This window comes from Lygodium microphyllum, chromosome 20 (assembly GCF_053477565.2).
Source record: "Lygodium microphyllum isolate KBCC chromosome 20, Lygodium_microphyllum_v1.1.10, whole genome shotgun sequence".
Lineage (NCBI taxonomy): Eukaryota > Viridiplantae > Streptophyta > Polypodiopsida > Schizaeales > Lygodiaceae > Lygodium > Lygodium microphyllum.
Window position 1 is genome coordinate 67,755,976 of NC_141154.1, and position 19,164 is coordinate 67,775,139.

General features: G+C 40.3%; 1 protein-coding gene across 2 annotated transcripts in view; it reads left to right on the plus strand.

Annotated features, from left to right (window-relative positions):
* G4 (UbiA prenyltransferase family protein) overlaps positions 1–8,781 on the plus strand; it is a 69,598-nt gene extending 60,817 nt beyond the window's left edge. Inside the window, exons 7-16 of one of the 2 annotated variants that reach the window (XM_087701499.1) lie at positions 956–1,021; positions 1,106–1,189; positions 1,389–1,450; positions 1,567–1,642; positions 7,285–7,347; positions 7,428–7,509; positions 7,590–7,666; positions 7,814–7,861; positions 8,169–8,243; positions 8,350–8,781. In XM_087701499.1, coding sequence (XP_087557625.1) covers positions 956–1,021; positions 1,106–1,189; positions 1,389–1,450; positions 1,567–1,642; positions 7,285–7,347; positions 7,428–7,509; positions 7,590–7,666; positions 7,814–7,861; positions 8,169–8,231 — 621 coding nt within the window. In that variant the 3' untranslated portion in view covers positions 8,232–8,243; positions 8,350–8,781. Of the gene's footprint in view, positions 1–955; positions 1,022–1,105; positions 1,190–1,388; positions 1,451–1,566; positions 1,643–7,284; positions 7,348–7,427; positions 7,510–7,589; positions 7,667–7,813; positions 7,862–8,002; positions 8,143–8,168; positions 8,244–8,349 lie in introns of those variants that run through there. The other variant, XM_087701500.1, reaches the window with a different exon arrangement.
* The last annotated feature ends 10,383 nt before the right edge of the window (positions 8,782–19,164 follow it).

A 19,164-nucleotide genomic window follows, 5' to 3' on the forward strand; every position in this document is an offset into this window, starting at 1 on the left:
CTTTGGCTATAGGAGAGAGAAAACAGCAAACGCAGGCTGCAGGAGAGAGAAATACTAAAATGCAAGAAAAACCAGCAGCAGCAGTCAACATGCTGAAATCAGCTATGAACAGTGTGTGATAGGCTAGAAACAGGCGCTTGACTCTTGTAGACAGCAATGGCTAGCTTGGACTGCGATGTCCTCCGCATCCGGGGTATGGGCAGCAAGGTGAAATACCCGAAATCTTCAAAAACGAGATTAAGGCTGAATGGAGGGTAGCATACCTATTTATAGAAAATTTGGGCCTTCCCAAGTGGGTTTGTGCTTATGGGATACTAATACTCTCCAAGAACACATTTCTTTTTAAATAAACAAGGTTTCTTCCTTAATTAAGCATGTTTTGGGGCTGTTTAAGTGAAGCTAATGCATTTTTAGCTCAACATCCTCTTGTTCACAACCATCTCTGATTTGTGGAATCTATTGCATTGTTAAGAAACTAAAAATGGGAACCTCAAAATTGGCATGTTTGGGTGCACGAGTCAAGAGGATCAGCAATTCTTTCCACTTATGGGTGTGTGACTATGTCAATTGTGTGCTCATGTGGATATACCCTAGAATCGCTTCCTTATTACCATGCTTTTTGTGAGTATACAGTCGGATTTACAACAGTTTACTCTCAGGTTTTCTTGTTTTCATGGTGTTACATATCTTGCATCATGGTGGAGTCCTCATCTCCACAATCATCTCTGAATTGTGTAATTCATTGCATAGTTAAGAAGTCACTCAAAGTGAAAACCTCAAAATTGACATCTCGAGTGTGTGAGTTAAAAGGATTAGCAATTTTTCCACCTATGTGTTGCACATTTTTGTGATTTTGATTATTTGGTTGCCATCTGCCAACACTTCTGAACAGCAGCCAATTGTTTGATAAAAAAAGCTGCTTAGATATTAACTTCTTTTCATGGCATTTTGTCAGGTTATCACTCAAATTTGGCTGCTGCTTCTCCTTGGGCTTGGTTTGGCATATACGTTGGATGTCTGGGTAAGCTTCTGTTTAGAGGTATATTGGAAGGTTTTGGAGCATATTCTTTGTCCAGCTGAGGAAGATCTGTGTTCTATGTTCCAGGCTGGACACACCTTTCCATCGATTCTGTGTACAGCTATTGGCGGGTCATTTTTGTCCTACATATACTCAGCCCCTCCTTTAAAGGTGGTTTCCAATGTCTCCTTAATGGGCTACTTCATATGGGGATTATATTCTTGTATTGTTGGTTGTGCACCCTACGATTTCTCTTTGCTTGCATTACGGCATGACAATGATCACATAACAGTGCAACACTCCTTTAGTTTTAGATGAGCATGCAATTTTCATGTTGCAAACAATCAATTCTGGCACCGGTGTTTTGCAGTTGAAGCAAAATGGATGGATAGGGAATTTTGCTTTGGGATCAAGCTACATCTGCCTCCCTTGGTATGCAAACTAAGGAAGTGTATCTTTGCCTGTTGTGAGCGGTCTGTTTTGTATTTAGGACTCACCCTATGTACTAGAATCTTGATACATATTTGCAACTTCCTTGGTATAAATAGGTGGGCTGGTCAATTGGAGTTTGGGACCCTTACTCCTGACGTCATGATCTTGACAGTGTTGTACAGTATTGCTGGGGTAATCTTTCTCTCTTTTCACCCATTGCCATAAGTAGATTTGCTAAAAGCCTTTGTTCAGAAAACAATGTGCTATTTTATACGAACAATTTTATCTCTTGAGAAATTATTCACCATTCCCAGCATGGAAAATTCGGTCATAAAATCAAGTGATGTAATGGCTTTGCTGCTATGGTTTTTGGTTCAGCAACAATCCAGAGTAAAGTGCACGTTTGTAGGTACAATGACGAGTGTGTACCTCTAGGTTTTTAGATAGATATATATGTGTAAGTACAAGTGCTAAGGGTGTGTTCACACCCGAGCACATTTAAAGGCACGAGGCCTTTATTCCCAACAACCTCCCACCTAAAGGCAATGTGTCTTAAGAGGAGAAAAGAATTAGCTAAGTCTAGGTATGTACAAAGCTGAAATACATATATATATCTATTCAACTCCCATAATTTGTCGGCAATGAGTAAACCGCTCTGTTGGAAGGCCCTTTGTGAGAAGGTCTGCAGGGTTATCATCTGTATGCACTTTGACAAGCTCAATGCTCTTGCTGTCAAGTATATCTCTAATGAAGTGGTACTTTACCTGTATGTGCTTTGTCTTTGCATGAAAGACAGGATTCCATACTAACATGATAGTACTCTGACTATTACAATGGGAACACGTAACTCTGTGATGTGAGGCTCTCCCACCAGACATGAAAGCCATAAAGCCTTCTTGCATGCCTCAGTGGCAGCCACATACTCTACCTTTGTAGTAGACAATGCAACACACTTTTGTAGCCTAGAGATCCAAGAGACTGTTCCTCCTGTGAAAGTAAACACATACTTAGAAGTGGACTTCTTGCAATCCGCATGACCAATATAGTCTGCATCCGTAAAGCCAACAACACATGCCTTTTGCTTTCCAAAGCAGATGCATAACTCCTTTGTGCCTTTGATTTGTGCCTTTGAGGTATCTCATAATATCTTCTACTGCATTCCGATGCTTTTTGCCAGGGGTTGCCATGTATCTGCTAACCACTCCCACTGCAAAGGCAATGCCAGGATGTGTAGCAACCATAGCATACATCAAACTGCCAACAGTTGAAGCATATGTTATCTTGGTCATTTCAGCCTTCTCATCATCAGATGTAGGGCTGTCCTTTGCATTGAGTTTCATATATGGAAGCAATGGAACCCCAATTGTTTCCTCCCCTCCATATTAAAACGCTGCAAAACCTTGGAGATGTACTCCTATTGAGATAGATAGAGTAAGCCTTTTGATCTATCTGTGAGTATTTGCATGCTAAGAATGCGATTTGCATCACCAAGATTCTTCATGTCAAAGTTGCTATGAAGACTTTACTTCAGTGAGTTCAAGGCATGAGTATCCTTGCCAACAGTCAGCATGTCATCAACGTACAAGACCAAGATAATCAGGCTGCCATCTGCTGCCTTCTTGGTGTACAAGCAGTGATCCACTTGACTTCTATGAAAGCCTTGAGACTACATGAAGTTATTTCAGCCCATACAAACTCCTTTTGAGTTTACATACCATCTTTTCTTTCCCTTTTTTCACAAACCCTTCAGGGTGTTGCATATATATGTCTTCATGTAGATCACCATGTAAGAATGCAGTGTTTACATCCATCTGTATGAGTTCCATATCTTCAACTGCAACCAAGCCCAAAATGGTTCTCAATGTAGTCATCTTGATTACAAGAGAGAAAATCTCATCAAAGTCAATTCCATGCTCATGCTTCTATCCCTTTGCAACCAATCTTACTTTGTACTTTGGTGAGGAACTAGAAGTGACCTTCATCTTGTAAATCCGTTTGCATAGAAGTGTTTTCTGTCCTTTAGGCAATTGCACCAAGTCCCAAGTGCCATTTTTCTCAAGAGATTCCATCTTTGACAACATGGCTTTATACCATTTCTTGCTGTCCTATCCGTCCATTGCTTCCGTGAAGCAAGATGGTTCACCACAGTCTGTCAACATGACATAATCTACCACATTGTTTGCACCACGAACAAATCTGTCAGGTTGTCTAGTAGCCCTAGACGATCTCCTAACCCAATGGTCATTGTTTGCTGGGCTGTTCCTGCAAATTTTCATTTTCAGCATGCTGTCCTGGCATTTCAGCCTACAAATCAGCATTAACAGCTTGCTGTCCTAGCTGTTCCTGCACATGTAGTGGCTCATTATCATGGGCACATTTTGCTGTCCAAAAGGTATTTCTTCCCGGAATACAACTCTACGGACTTCCTCAATCTTTTCGGGCTGTTTATGCATGCGATATTACTGGAAGATAATTGCTGCGTACTACTTTCCTTTTCTCGAGATCCCACAATCAATACCCCATTTCACCCATGTCACCATATCCTAGGAAAATGCATTTGCAGGACTTTGGCTCAAGTATGTTGCTTTTTTCTTTACGAATGTGTACAAAAGCCTCACAGCCAAACACTTTCAAGTGAGCATATGAAGATGGCTTGCTCGACCATGTTTCTTGGGGAACTCCCTTTCCCAAAGACCTGTTTGGTGACCGATTAATCAAGTGAACGGCTGTCATAATAGGCTCTGCCCAAAAACCATGTGGTAATGCAGCATGAGACAGCATCGTACGAACCTTATCCTGTATGGTCTGATTCATACGCTCTGCAACTCCATTTTGGGGTGGATTATGAGGGGCAGTGAGCTCCCTCTTTATCCCTTTGCTGTCACAAAATGCCTGAAAGGCCTTGGACACATATTCCCCACCATTGTCAGAGCGAAGACACTTAAGTGTCTTATTAGTCTGATTTTCAACCAATGCCAAGAATTTTTGAACTTGTCAAGTACTTCATCCTTTCTACGAATAGGATAAACTCATACCTTTCATGTAGCATCATCGACAAAGGTGACAAATTATTTATTTCCCCCTAAAGATAATCCTGGCATCTGACATACATCTGAATGTACTATCTCTAGAGGAGAAGATTTCAAAGAAAGAGACTTTTAGTGAGACTTCTGTGCATGTTTGCTATAAATACAATGATCACAATGCTCAAAATCAGCATAACAAAGACAAGGCAAGTAACCCAAACGAGAAAGCACTTTCATTCTTGTTTGACTCATGTGTCCCAACCGGCCATGCCACAAAGAGACGCTTGGCTGCTTGGACACGACAACAACATGGTCATCCACACTAGATACATGAAGTGGATACAAAGTATCACTTTTGCAACTTCTGGTAATAACCCTAGATCCCTTACAGATCTTCCATTTTCCATCACCAAAGGTGATATGAAAACCATCATTATCTAGCTACTCTGTGCTAACCAAGCTCTTCTTGAGCTGAAGTACATGCCGTACATGTTGAAGTGTAAAGACAGAGCCATGTTGAAACTGTAATTGCACACTGTCGATACTTGCAATCTCACATATATAGTTGTCCCCAAGATGGACAACACCATGTCGACCCCCTGTATAGTCAGAGAACCACTCACGATGAGGGGTGACATGAAAGGAAGCACCTGAATTGAGAATCCAGGTATGCATGTCATCATCTGTATCTGCAAGTAAAGCATGTGCACAAAAGTGTGAAGAAACAAAGAGTACGTCACTCGTACTATCACTGTCATGAGTGACTACATTCACCTCTTGAATTTTGACACTGCTCTTCTTAGGCTGACTGTCTTTCTTCTCTTCCTTGCTATCATCTGTCTTCTTGCCCTTTCCTTTCTCTTTCTTCCATTTGTAGCAGTCACGTTTAAAGTGACCCTTCTTGCCACAATGATGGCATTCAATATCTTTGCCACGTGATTTACTGCGTCCCTTGCTATCATGTTTACTCTTTTGCTGTGATCTGCCCCTAGTATGCAAAGCACTAGAAGACTTACTGGATGCATTGTTCTGCCGATTCATTTCTTCCATGAGTAGAGCACTCTCTACATCAGCATACAAAAGGATCACATTAGAATTGCTCGTAGCAGTCTTGAATGTATCCCAACTCTCTGGTAGAGTGCAAAGCAAGAAAGTAGCCTTAAATTCTTCATCAATCATGAACTTTAAGGCAACCAACTGGCTGAAAATAGAGTTAAACTCACTCAAGTGAGTAGACATTGCTGTATCCTCTTTCATACGCAAATCCATAAGCTTTTTCAGCCAGTACACTTTGCTTGTAGCACCTTTTTGTGCATACAGTTCTTCCAATCTAGTCCATATAGCATATGCAGAATCCAAATCTTCATTGTTAAACAGCAAGGCATCTGAAATTGATAGCTCGATGGTTGAGCGTGCAAGCTCATTTAACTCATCCCAATCTTCCTATTCCATATCTGCAGGCTTTACCCCTTGTGTCTTGAAACTGCAAAGTTATGTGCTTCTTCAAGCTTCTTTATGTGCATGAGATTATTGCTGTCATTGCTGCCAGCCATGATTTTCAGCCCAAATATGACAAAAAAATCAGCAAATGCAGGCCCAAAACTGCCACCCAAGTGACCAAGGTACAAACAAGTACTGACCAGCAATAAATAACCACTTAGAAGCACAGATTTCAGATCTGTAATTAAATTTTCAGAAGCACCAAACCATGTGCTACAGCATTTCACAACTGATTACAGCTGTTCCAAGGACATACACATCACATTACATGAGAAATCCCAAAATTTAGCTGCAATTTCTGTTGTACATGTACCCACGGGTATAAAATTTGACACGAACGGTCAAAAGCCCCAAAATTTTTGTGCTCGAAGTATCAACCACACGTCTACATTTTCTCTGTCATGCATAGAACATGCCAATTTTACCAAAATAGAGCAATTTCAGCAAAACCCCTAAATTTTACCAAGTGTCGATGTCCAAATTGCGTGGAATTTAACGTGCATGTACATAAACTGACAAAATGCTGCACAGATTTTGCCCAAATTGCACGGGGTCCAATGTGCATCAATGTCGAGAAATTGGGTAAAGTTCAGCCCAATTTTGCATGTGCATGAAAAGCCCCAAATGTTGGAGGCAAAATGTCACAAATTCCTGCAATTTCTGAGACAAATTTGCTTGTCCTGCATCACAATCCCCAAGTCCGGGAGAAGCCCCAAATTTTATGGGTCCAATGTTGAGAAATTTCACTCAGATGAGTAAAATTTCAATAATTTTGGCGAAATCCCCAATTCAAATGTGCACAATGTCTGCAATTTCTGACGCAGATGCCTCAATTTTGCATACACAGCACTCCATTTGGAAAAGCCCCGAATTTCTGGACCTAAACCTGCATAGATTTGCACACTGCTTGCGCGCGTGAACATCCGGAGGAGAGGAGGCAAATTCAAAGGAGATTTTGAAGAAAAGATTTTTCCCCTTTTTTTGTTTGAAAGATGTGACGGGGTCCATTGACCTTGTTCGACCGTCCCGCCACGTGCTAGGCCTGTCTCGACAACTGCTGCCCCTGTCATGCGCTGGACCTGTGTGGACTAGTCGTCGTGCTGACCATACACAGTCAGATCTTTCACAGTTTTTGTCTGATGTGACTAGAAAAGCTAATTTGTATCAAATAAATCTGGTCTTACTTGGTAAAAAGTGCTGAGGGATATGTTTGATGGGTTTGTTTCAGTAACCACTGGAGTTCGGTTACTGGTTGGTTACTGCCTTTCTAAACCTTAACTGTGATTGTTTATATATTTGATGTTCCAGCTTGGTATAGCAATTGTTAATGACTTCAAAAGCATTGAAGGTGATCGAGCTATGGGTTTGCAGGTGAAGGTCAAGGAAATTCAATTTATGTCCTCTTTCCCCTAACACATGACATTAATAACTCAAGCTCTTGTGGGTTTTAGTCATTGCCAGTTGCTTTTGGTGTTGACACTGCTAAATGGATCTGTGCGGGATGTATTGATGTAACTCAACTCTCTGTCGCAGGTTGGGACTGGATGCAATAATCTATTTTATGTCATCTATCTAAACTCACTCAACTTGTCTCACTTTGAAATTTTATGCAGGTTATCTTTTTGCCACTGGCAAACTGTACTATGGTGTTGCCCTGCTTGGGCTTGTCCTCCCACAAATTTTTTTCCAAGTGAGTTTTTCCATTTCTGCAATGTGCATGGAAATGAAGCAAGATACTTTTGCTCCTTATGCTGCATCATTGTTGTACAGCTGGGGATGGCAGATTTCAACTTTCACCGTGTCTTCTCTGATGAGTGGCTTTTTTGTTATCTTTTAGTTTCAATATTTTCTGAAGGACCCTATCAAATATGATGTTAAGTATCAGGTGCGATTTCTGTGCTTGTCCTCCTAACTTTCAGCTACATGCCTCAATATAAATTTAGCTGTAATCTGAAAGGCTTCTGGTTTTGTTCAATGAAGTGATATCATTTTTTGCTTAAATGTTCCTGTTATTTCGTTGTGACAGGGAAGTGCACAGCCTTTCCTAGTACTTGGTATCTTTGTCATAGCACTTGCCACAAGCCACTAACATGCCTCTATATAAATTTAGCTGTAATCTGAAAGGCTTCTGGTTTTGTTCAATGAAGTGATATTATTTATGCTTAAATGTGTCCGTTATTTCCTCCTGACAGGGAAGTGCACAGCCTTTCCTAGTGCTTGGTATCTTTGTTACAGCACTTGCCACAAGCCACTAATATTTCTGTCATGTAAGAAGTTTTCACTGTATCCTGCAGGTGTCTATATATATTTGGTCTTTATTGAAGTGGTTTTGATCAGTCCACATGCAACCATCTTTGTTTATGTTTTTCTCAGCTATCTGGATTTATTACAAGTTAGGATGCTGCGACAGCTGACATTCCAGATCAATTGCATATTTGTGCCAATCATGGATCTTACAGCTGGTTTTCCGGCATCAACTATCCATTCAAGCTTACTGAGGGAAGATGAAGCAGTCGATTACTGCGGAAGATAAGAGTTGTAGGTGTACATGCATGTAAAATACTTTAATGTATATGAGCCTTGGATGTGCCAATATTGAGGCCTTGAGAAATCCAAATTTTTAGATATCAATGATCTCAATCTGGTATCTTTGTAATTGGTTTGTAATTGATATGAATAACCACTGCAGACATTTCTAGCCAGTGTTTGAGAGATCACTGGAGGTCCTTGTCAGGCAGTCCTATGTATTAAGGGACTTTCTATATTTCATAAAGATCTTGCATCCGATTGGGTTTTTGATTGCTATCTGCTTGCAATTCATAGCCTCCCTGATATTCAGGTAGTACACCGTGGACACTTTTGGGAGAACACTCTGTATGAAGAGGTTGCTTTGTTGGCTTTGTTGGGTTAATAAATGAGGTTGAAGCTCTACGACAGTCATGGAAGGATTTACAATGTTTATCCTGCACATAGACAACAATTTTATGGTTCAGGTAGATGTAGGATGCTTTCTGTAGCTGCTCTTAAGCATGATCCATGGTGCTGGTTACTTTCAGAGAAGGTGTTTGAATCAAGTTTGGAAGAGCTAGCTTGGTCTATGGGATTTATGATACCTCTCCCAAATAAACAATTGTCTCTTTGAATATTTGCTGGCTGATTGAGTGAGAGGCATTCAAGCAAGTTGTGCATTGTTAGGGTTGGGGTTGATTGACCTGACAGGTGGTTGCAATTAAGCGAAGTGTCATGTTGGATGGACACTCTGAATGATCATAACTATCAACGCCATGGTTTTTATACTTATTTGCGGCAAAAGCATTCTTATGTGAACATTGTTCAACTTCAGGATCAAACAAGTGTTCAAATCTCTGATTTGTCCAAGTTGATAATATTTTACACAGGTACTGTTGTGACTTACTGAGTCCTTGAGAGTTAGTCTTTAAGTTGTGTTAAGATGTATTCTTGAGGTTGATGGCTGTACCAATACTTTGATGGCTTTTGGTAGCTCCAGCACACGATTCTACGCAAAATTGTCTTGAGGTTGTTGTTTATCACATTGGCTTTTGATGCGTTGACCTCAAAAAAGATGTGAGGTGATTTTGTTTGAAGTTATTTTTGTGAATCATTCAAAGGTGTAGGTCATGAGGAGTTGTTGGATCATGCCTTTGTCCTCTTAGTGGATTGTGCAAAGTGCACAACTTGAATCTGTTGTCTAGTTAGTTTTGTGAATCATCAAAAGGTAGAGGTCATAAGTCGTTGGATCATGCCTTTTGTCCTCTTAGTGGATTGTGGTAAGTGCACAACTTGAATCCAGTGTCTAGGAAGGGGCAGAGACTTGAATTCCCCATTCCTACTATTGTATCAGTGATGATCTATTGGTTGGATCTTCAAAGCGTTCTTTTTGTTTAAATGCAGGTTTTGTGATCTACTTGATTGTGTTCATATTCTTTGCTTACCTCGTGATACATAATAGTTATGGCTTGCCATTTGAGCGGTAGCATAGGTGGCTCGGGTTATGGCTTGCCATTTGAGCCGAAGCATTATATGATAGAAGAGGGTGGAGGTGGTCTTGAGTATCTGAATTACTTGGTATAGTTCCGTGAAGTTGGTCTTTTAGACCATGAGTTGCTACATTATGTGGCTTGAGGCCAGATGATTTTGAACAGATGTACATATCTTGGCCTGCACCTGGTTTTGTAAGGGTTTCGAGGTTTGAATTTGCAGGTACAAGATACAAGGGAAGCAATAGACTGTTTTGACACTGAATGAGGCAAACAAGAAATGCAAGAATGCACTAACTCAGTGGACTCGAACTTACCATGGAATCCATGTATCAAACCATGATATGACGAGTAAACTACATGGGCTATGGTGGATTACCAAAGTGCCTTTAGTCTGTCTCTCTCTATAGGATGTAAATGTGCAAGATATGATGGAGAGTAGAGAGCATGTACATATATATATATATATATATATATGGAATGTCATTTGAGACATTAGGTTGGCTAGAAATGGGCCACCTAGTTGCCCTCAAGTGCCCTCCCAAATGCACCTTGCAAGCCGATTAAGCACATGAAAAACTAACACCCTTTCTTTGATAATGGGTAACAAGTACAATTAAATATTAGGGCAATGGTCTCGTAGGGGCCATCCCCATGTCCCATACTATGAGTTGCTAGAAATTTGTGCTTCGTTTGAGACATTAGGTTGGCTAGAAATAGGCCACCTAGTTGCCCTCAAGTGCCCTCCCAAATGCACCTTGCAAGCCGATTAAGCACATGAAATGTGGAAAACTAACACCCTTTCTTTGATAATGGGTAACAAGTACAATTAAATATTAGGGCAATGGTCTTGTAGGGGCCATCCCCATGTCCCATACTATGAGTTGCTAGAAATTTGTGCTACTGTAGTACATCCAATAGTGATATTTAAATAAGATGGCGGATGCCTAATTAGTGGGTGATTAAGTTGCAACCAAGGTGCTAAAAAAAGACGGTTGATGTTGATTGTTCCAATTTTGATGCTTGCCACAAACTAGCTCTACGGAATGTACATAATGAGTATGGATCCCTTGTCTTCCACCAAATTGCTAAAGGGGTCTCCTTGTGTGAGAAATACACTCTATGTCTAACCCTATCATGAACTTGAAAGGCAATTCATGTCCCTTCTTTGTGTCACTTCTCTATGAAGCAATCGGTGTTGGATTGTGGAGATTGTCAACATGAGATGGTAGCCTTCGATATAATTTGAGTGTACACATGCTCCAATAACATAGGAGTCGTATGTTGAAAACTCGCTCAAATTGATGGTTTGCGAGCTTGTGAGGTGTTTAGCCTGTGGATCATGGTCTCCACCCAAATGAACTTTGGGTGGAGTTGGCTCCATCTCGCAAAGCTAGTCTTGAATTGTGGTGACCTGAAGGATGAATGAACGAATTGTCTTGGTAGACTCGAAATCAAATGCATGAAGTTGGCCATAGATGGTGACAACTTCCATAGTGAATGGCCTCCTACATAACTTGGAATTTCATCCATATCTTGAAAGATGTCCTAGAGGATGTTACCATTGAAAGGACTTTCTTTGAGATGTAATTGTTGAAGTGTTGAATATGCTGTGACATCATCAGTATCCAAAGTTGTCTTCATTGCAACCTCATGATAGAGCAAAGTCTTGAAGAATGAGAACTTGATCTCAAAACTAGGTATCATGGTTGCTTTTGCACAAACCAAACTTTAATAGCCACCTTCCAAGCCAGATAGTTAGGACCTTTGAGCTTGCCATTAGTATTGGAATATAGAGGAGCAGTTGAATGGTGAAATGAAGATAATGTATGTAAGAAAATGTGAGAGTACATGGGGTACTTCTTATGATCAATTCATGTGTTTAAAAGTTCAAGCAAATAGTTCAAAACCCATGTAAGAGATAGGATCATAAAACAAATACATGGAATAGATAGAGAAATGAAATGAACTGATATATTAATGTTTACAGAAGACCAAAATGACCTATGAGATTGAGTTACAATCATTTGGATGATGGTATGACTATATGAAAATAACAATAACTAAAAGTATAATAAACAATACAAGAAGTCTAAAAGCTATGAGCATGGAGTATAGTTGACAAACAAATTGCTCTAGCCAATACAAGCTCATGGAGGTGTAGAGAGCTTGGCTCTATAGCCTAAGTAACAATCCCTTGTATTTGCCTATGAAAGTGTTGTCAACATCTGGATTGACCATCAATTAGTATCCCTTATGTTTGTGTAGATGATTAAGGCTATGAGTGTGTTGAGACCTCGAGTTTCTCTCGCAGAGAAATTTGTAAGCTACCTCTAGGTAGGGCCTCGATATCTTGGAGCTATTGTACTCTTGAGGAGCATGTATCGAATTTGTCATATCTCAAGTAGGAAGAGGCCAAGGTACCACTGAAATCCATGGCTTTTGATAGTGGTCCAATTCCATCTTTAAATAGATAGTGGGAATGGCCACCAATCTTGTAGTATGCTCCAACTGATATATTTGGCATATGTGCTTCTCTGGTGGTATGGATTTGTATTTGCTAGTCAATCTCTAATTGGTGTGAAAGGGTACATAATTGATCAATAGCACCTATGATCCCATGTGAGGTGGGTGTCCATGTATCTTGAGCGGACAATAAATTTATCATTTGTTGTATGGAGAAGATGCTCTTTGTAGAAAGCCATCTTTGTCCCTAGTTCTTGTACTAGTCTTGACATGGTGTTTAGCTAGGTGAGATTCATCATGATAACCTTGCCAATCTCTGAGCCACTTAAGGCAAGAGATGGTGCATCAAGGAGTGATTGAAGGGGGGCAACTTATCCATGCTAAAGCCATGTGATTCAAATCGAGTTGACATTTATGCATACCAACATGAAGTATCACCCTCTTTTGTAAGTAGTTGTGCTAACCATGCCCTCTTGTGATGGAAGAGGGTAGCTTGTCCATACTAAAGCCATGTAACTCAAACTAGGCTGACATCTATGCATACCAACACGAAGTGTCACCCTCTTTGGTAAGCAATTGAGAGATGTTAAGACCCAATCATGTATATTACATCTAGGTAGATCCCATATGTTGTGTACATAGTTGATTGATTAGATGAGGGTCTCTACTACAATTGATGTGGTTGCTAGATTAGCTCTGATGATCTCATGTGGGGCTAAGGCCTTACACCTAATCATCTTGGAAATTGTGAATACAAGTAGCTTCTCCATTGACCTCCATCCATCATACATTGGAATTGATCAACTACAGTGATCCAAATTGGGCCCCCATACCTATACTCCATAGAGTAATGTGGGCATGTCTCAAAGAGCCACATCTTAGTGTGGGGTTCTTGAAATTGCACATATGAGCACATTTTCTCCAAACCACCTAGTGTTGTGTATACTTGGGTCAGTCTAGTGTTGATTGCCTCTCTCATAGAGAAAGTGGGACCTATAAATGATGCTCTTAGATATGTATAGAAAAAGAAAGAGAGAACGAGAAACCCAAAATTCAAATATGATCTGCTTCGAGGTGTAAGAAACTCTGTATGTATGGATATGAAAGCACTCTTATGGACGAGTTGTGAGTCTCTAGAGAGAAAGAAATGAGTTGTGTCTAGAGAGAGAGAGAGAGAGAGAGAGAGAGAGAGAGAGAGAGAGAGAGAGAGAGAGAGAGAGAGAGAGAGAGAGAGAGAGAGAGAGAGAGAGAGAGAGAGAGAGAGAGAGAGAGAGAGAGAGAGAGAGAGAGAGAGAGAGAGAGAGAGAGAGAGAGAGAGAGAGAGAGTTGTGCGACTCAATCGAAAGGCTAGTGGAGGCGATATACAGACATTGCTTGTGACGATCGAGGTGGAGCGAGCAATTGGAGATGATGATGTGTCCTAGTGTAGGTGGCACTGGACTATTAATGGGAAAAGGGGGTGTGTAAATAGGGGCATTATTGTAGGTTGAGAATCAAGCAAAGTCGCCGTTTGCTTCATGTCTGACTGTGTTGATGGGTGAGGGAGGGGGTTATGAAGGGGGATGCATGTGGAGAGGCAGGGGCAGTTGTTGGCATGCCACAAGAGGTGAAGGTATGAGTTTGTGTAGTACACCATGCACTCCCCCCCTTTTGGCGCGCACGCGCACGCACACACACACACAGAAAAGAAAAAAGAATATGATATTAATGCCTTGTAAGATACCTCAAAGTCGCATATGACAAAAGGAAAAATCTCAAGATTCATATATAGCGCACTTCAAGGTGCCATTGCTACAAATGAACACGAGTTACTAAAACTACAAGAGTTAGTATGTACATTAATGACCCTAAAGTAGCCTAATGCTTAGGACTTGAACTCTTCTATGATGGCTTTTCCACTTGATTAAATGCCAACTTGCTCTTTTTCTTAGTTTCTTTCATCTTGGCAATGCCACCTTGTCGTGCTTTGAGTTGTGCTTGTGTAAACTCATTTGTGATCCATAGTTTGGTTCCCTTGAAACATTTTGGTTGCTTTAGTGCTTTAGTTTTATCTTGTACATCTCCAAACTCCAAGGTCGCTTGGTTGTTCCCTTGTTTTATTACGTGCCATGGTGTCATGTATTGGGGGATAAAGGCACATGTACCTATATTACCCTATATTCACTACACACATTGTACCCACATACCTATACACTGTAGGTGGTGGGTGCGCCAAGAATACAATGTAACTGAACCAGTAGCCAGCAAAATTCAATAAGAGAAGGTTGGTCATACATTGTGATTGTCGGAGTTCCCATATCTTCTCTCTCTCTCTCTCTCTCTCTCTCTCTCTCTCTCTCTCTCTCTCTCTCTCCATCCACCATAGCTCACATGTCTCTTGCTTGTGCTTGCTCATGTCTCCACTTGGGCTTCACCCTTCAACTAGTATCAAAGCCTACCATTCGAGGAGCTTATTCATCATTCACTTCAATCTATGACAAAATCTTTAGCTTAAAGGTATTGTGCTTCTCTTTCTTCTTGGCTTGTTTTCACTTATTAAGGCTTGCTCTAGGGGTGCAAAGGGCCTTCCTCATCATTGCTTGATGCTCAATAGTGAGTAGAAGAACAAACAAAGGAGACAGCAACAACAATATGTTTTGTGCCTATTTTCCAACGCTACTTCCATATTCTACTCTAGCACTCCTCTAGCTCCTGGGCCTCTTGGCTACTTGGTTCATCACTTGTGACACCTCTTAGCATTTCTTGGTTGCATTTGGGGCCTTCATTGAAGTGAAATATCTCAGCCATTGATTGTAAGAACAATGTAGGTCAATTGTATACACTCCAAGATAGATGTAATGAGCTTCTCATTGCCTATGTGATGCCTTGGAGCTTGGCATTGATGCTTGGATGCTGTGGTAATGTATTTGAAGGGAGAAGCCTGAGTGGAAGCATGGGCAAGTAGAAGAAAGAAAGATGTGAATTATGGAAGATTGAGCAAGAGAACAAGAGAGAGAGAGACTCAAGATTTGGAAACCCCAATGGTCATGATGTGTGGCTGGCCTTTCCTTATTCAATAGTCATTGAATGAATAAAGAATAAAGTGACAGTGATGGGCAACCGCCACTTGTAGTGTACATATGTGCAGTCACAATATGCATTGTAAATAAAGGGCAGCATAGGTACATACGCCTTTACCCCTAACAACCTTCCACTTGAAGGTGAATTTGACTCTAGTGAGAAGAGAACAATGAAAAAAAAACGATAAAGTACAAATGTACATAAAGTACAACAAGATGAGGAATGGATGCCAATTCATCCTACATCCATCATCTTTTGAAGGATGGCAAAATGTTCAACTGAGAGACTTTTAGTAAGCACATTTGTAAGATTCTCATTGATTTCACAAGATCTTGATAAGCTCAACAAACTTGTCCTCTACCATCTCCTTGATCAAGTGATATCGCATCTCAACATGCTTTGTCTTCACATGGAAGAACAGATTCTTAGTCGATTGTGTAGTACTTATAGAATCCGAATGCAGTGTAGGAGTAATAGTAATACCAAGGTCTGCCACTAGACAGTCTAACCATTGGGCCTCCTTTCCAAGCCTCAGTGTTGCAATATACTCTGCTCCCACAGTAGTAGATAAGACCATGTATTTTTACACCCTGGATATCTAAGAAATAGCACCTTCATCAAAAGTGAAGATATAACCAGAGGTGGACTTCTTACTATCTACATGTCCTACATAGTTGGAGTTAGTATAACCCATAATTGTAGTATCCTAGCCACCATAGCAAATGCACATATATGCAATGCCTTTTAGGTACCTCATGATACCCTTTAGGATATCCCAATGTCACCGACCAGGTGTAGCCATATAGAATGCCACCATTTCCATTGCAAATGCTATGTCAAGGTGAGTGGCTATTATGGCATACATCAAATTGTCCAGTGTAGATGTATGAGGGATCTTAGCAATCTTGGCCTTTTCCATATTTTATTGGGGACAATCGACATGATTGACCTTCACATGGGAAGATAAAGGATAGCTAATAGGCTTAACATTCTACATACGAAATCACTCAAGCCCCTTTTGTATGTACTCCTATTGTGATAGGTAAAGGAGGCCCTTAGAGCGATTGCGCATGATGCACATACCAAGAATATTCAAGCTTGCCCTATGTCCTTTATCTCAAAGTTTTTTTTGAACGGAGTCTTCAAAGCATTTAACTTATCATGAGCTCTCCTAGCAATCAACGTTTCATTGACATAAAGTACAAAAACAATAAGGTTGCCATTACAAGTCTTCTTCTTGTAAAGACATTGATCCATATCATTCTGACTCTATCCCCATGAATGCGTGAAAGCATCAAACTTATGGTACCATCCCTTAGGTGTTTGCTTAAGGCTATAAAGGGTCTTTCTTAACTTGCACACTAGGTGTTCCCTGCCCTATTCCATAAAGCCCTTAGGCTATTGTATATAGATATCCTCATGTAAGTCCCCATGTAAAAAAACCGTTTTCACATCCATTTGATAAAGGTCTAGATCTAGCTGCACAACCAAGGCCAAAACCAATCATAGATAGTCATCTTGGCTACATGAGAAAGAATTCATCAAAGTCAATACCATGCTTTTGCTTAAAATCCTTAGCAACCAATCTGGCTGTATATGCTGTCTTGGGGCATCCAAGGGTACTCTTTAACTTGTATATCCACTTGCAGTGCAATGCATGTTTTCCACTAGGAAAGGAAACAAATTGCATATATGGTTTTTCTAGAGTGAATTAATGACTCCATGGCCCTCTCCCAAGAGTGACTATCACCTCCTGGCATGGCCTCCTCATAAGTAAGGGGTTCACCAGAACTTGTCACAATAACATAGTCCATGGAGGGCACAAACTGATCATGCTGATGTCTATCTCTTGTTGACTATCTCAAAACAGGTTCTGGGGTCTGTACATCGTGTCAAGCATTATGATCATGGGCCATTAGAACATCAATTGTAGGTTGTCGAGATGGCTATACGGTAACATGAGGCTCCTCCTAAAAGATCATCCTGTGCACCTCAACTATCTGCTCAGGTTTCTTATGGATCTTCTCCTTATGGAAAAAAACATCATGGCTATGGATGACCTTTTGAGCCACCCTCTGTAGATCTCGTAGGTGATAGCCCATCTCACTTACATCCCCATAACATAAAAAGATGTACTTCACTGACTTAGAATCCAAGTTATCATGTTTGTCCTTGGGTAGAAAGCCTCATGTCCGAAGACTCTCGGATGCATATATATGGGAGGTTTTCTAGACCATACCTCCTCTACATGTTGACAACCAATAGCAATACATGGGAGGTTTTCCGGGCCAAAAATATTGTGGTAAGCTTGCTTGATTATGCATACTACATAATCTTTCTTGAATGCTCATATTCATTTGCTTAGCAACACTATTCTGGGATGGGATGTATGGGGCAATCGATTGATGCTTAATATCCCTCTTATTACAAAACTACTAAAATACTTTAGAAACATATTCACTTCGATTATTAGACCTTAGGCATGTCAACATGTACCTAGACTGATTCTCAAGAAGGGCAAGCCAATGTTGAAAGGTAAATAATATATCCAATAGGATATGCCTAGGCCTTATGTGAATAATCATCAATGAATGAAACAAAGTATTTTGCGCCATCCAACAACTGATAGGGTATGGGATCCCATGCATCAAAGTGCACAATAGCCAAAGGCTCACCCATGCACGTAATGCCAGAATGCGTATGAGAATTGTGTGTATACCTGCCGTGAAGAGAATGGTCACAAGAATCAAAATATTGGCAATCAAGAGGTAAAAGATGCTGCAATTGGGTAAGCATTTCGATTTCCTTTAAGAACATATTCCCAATGCAACGATGCTATAAAGATACATGTGGTATGTCCACCACAACCAAAATATGGTCAAGATATCCAAATATAAATAAAGGATAGAGGCTACCAACCTTGGCACCTCGAGTAAAAACAAGATTCCCATGGATAATCTTTTAGGAGAAATCACTAAAAGATACATAATAGTATGCATCATCCAACTATCCACTCCAGCAGAGATAGAAGGCTTTTAGTCAGACCTAGTACATGATATACATTATGGAGAGTAAAATAACTATTTGAAGAAAACTATAGCTGTACTTTTCCAATGCTAATAATATCCATTGCCAAGTCATTTCCTAGTCTCATAGAACCTGTCCTACTGCGATATGATTGAAAACAATCCCTATGTAGGATAACATGAAAGAATGTCCCAAAATCAATAGCCAACATTAAGATTATATAAATGAAGCATCGATCAATTGAGAAGCATCAAGAGAGGAAGTTGCTAAGATGTATTCATCATCTGGTTCCGGTTGCAATAAATCGATCTCTTCAATCTTTACACTGGACTTACTAGGGACAATGCTACGATCATCAAAATTTTCACACTTTGTCCCCTTGCCATTCTCTTTGCGCTTATAATTGCACATGTTATGGCATTGTAGCCGAATATGAACTTTCTTCCCACAATAATGACATATTAAAGAGTCCTTACGACCATGGGACTTACTACCAGAGTATGAGACCGATATTTCTATGAGTTTCTACCACAATGGTCATTACCCTCTTGCCATCATGTTTGCCCCTAACACTTAATGCATAAGTACAAGTTGCATCTATATTTTTTCTATTTATCTCATTTGTGAGTAAAGCACC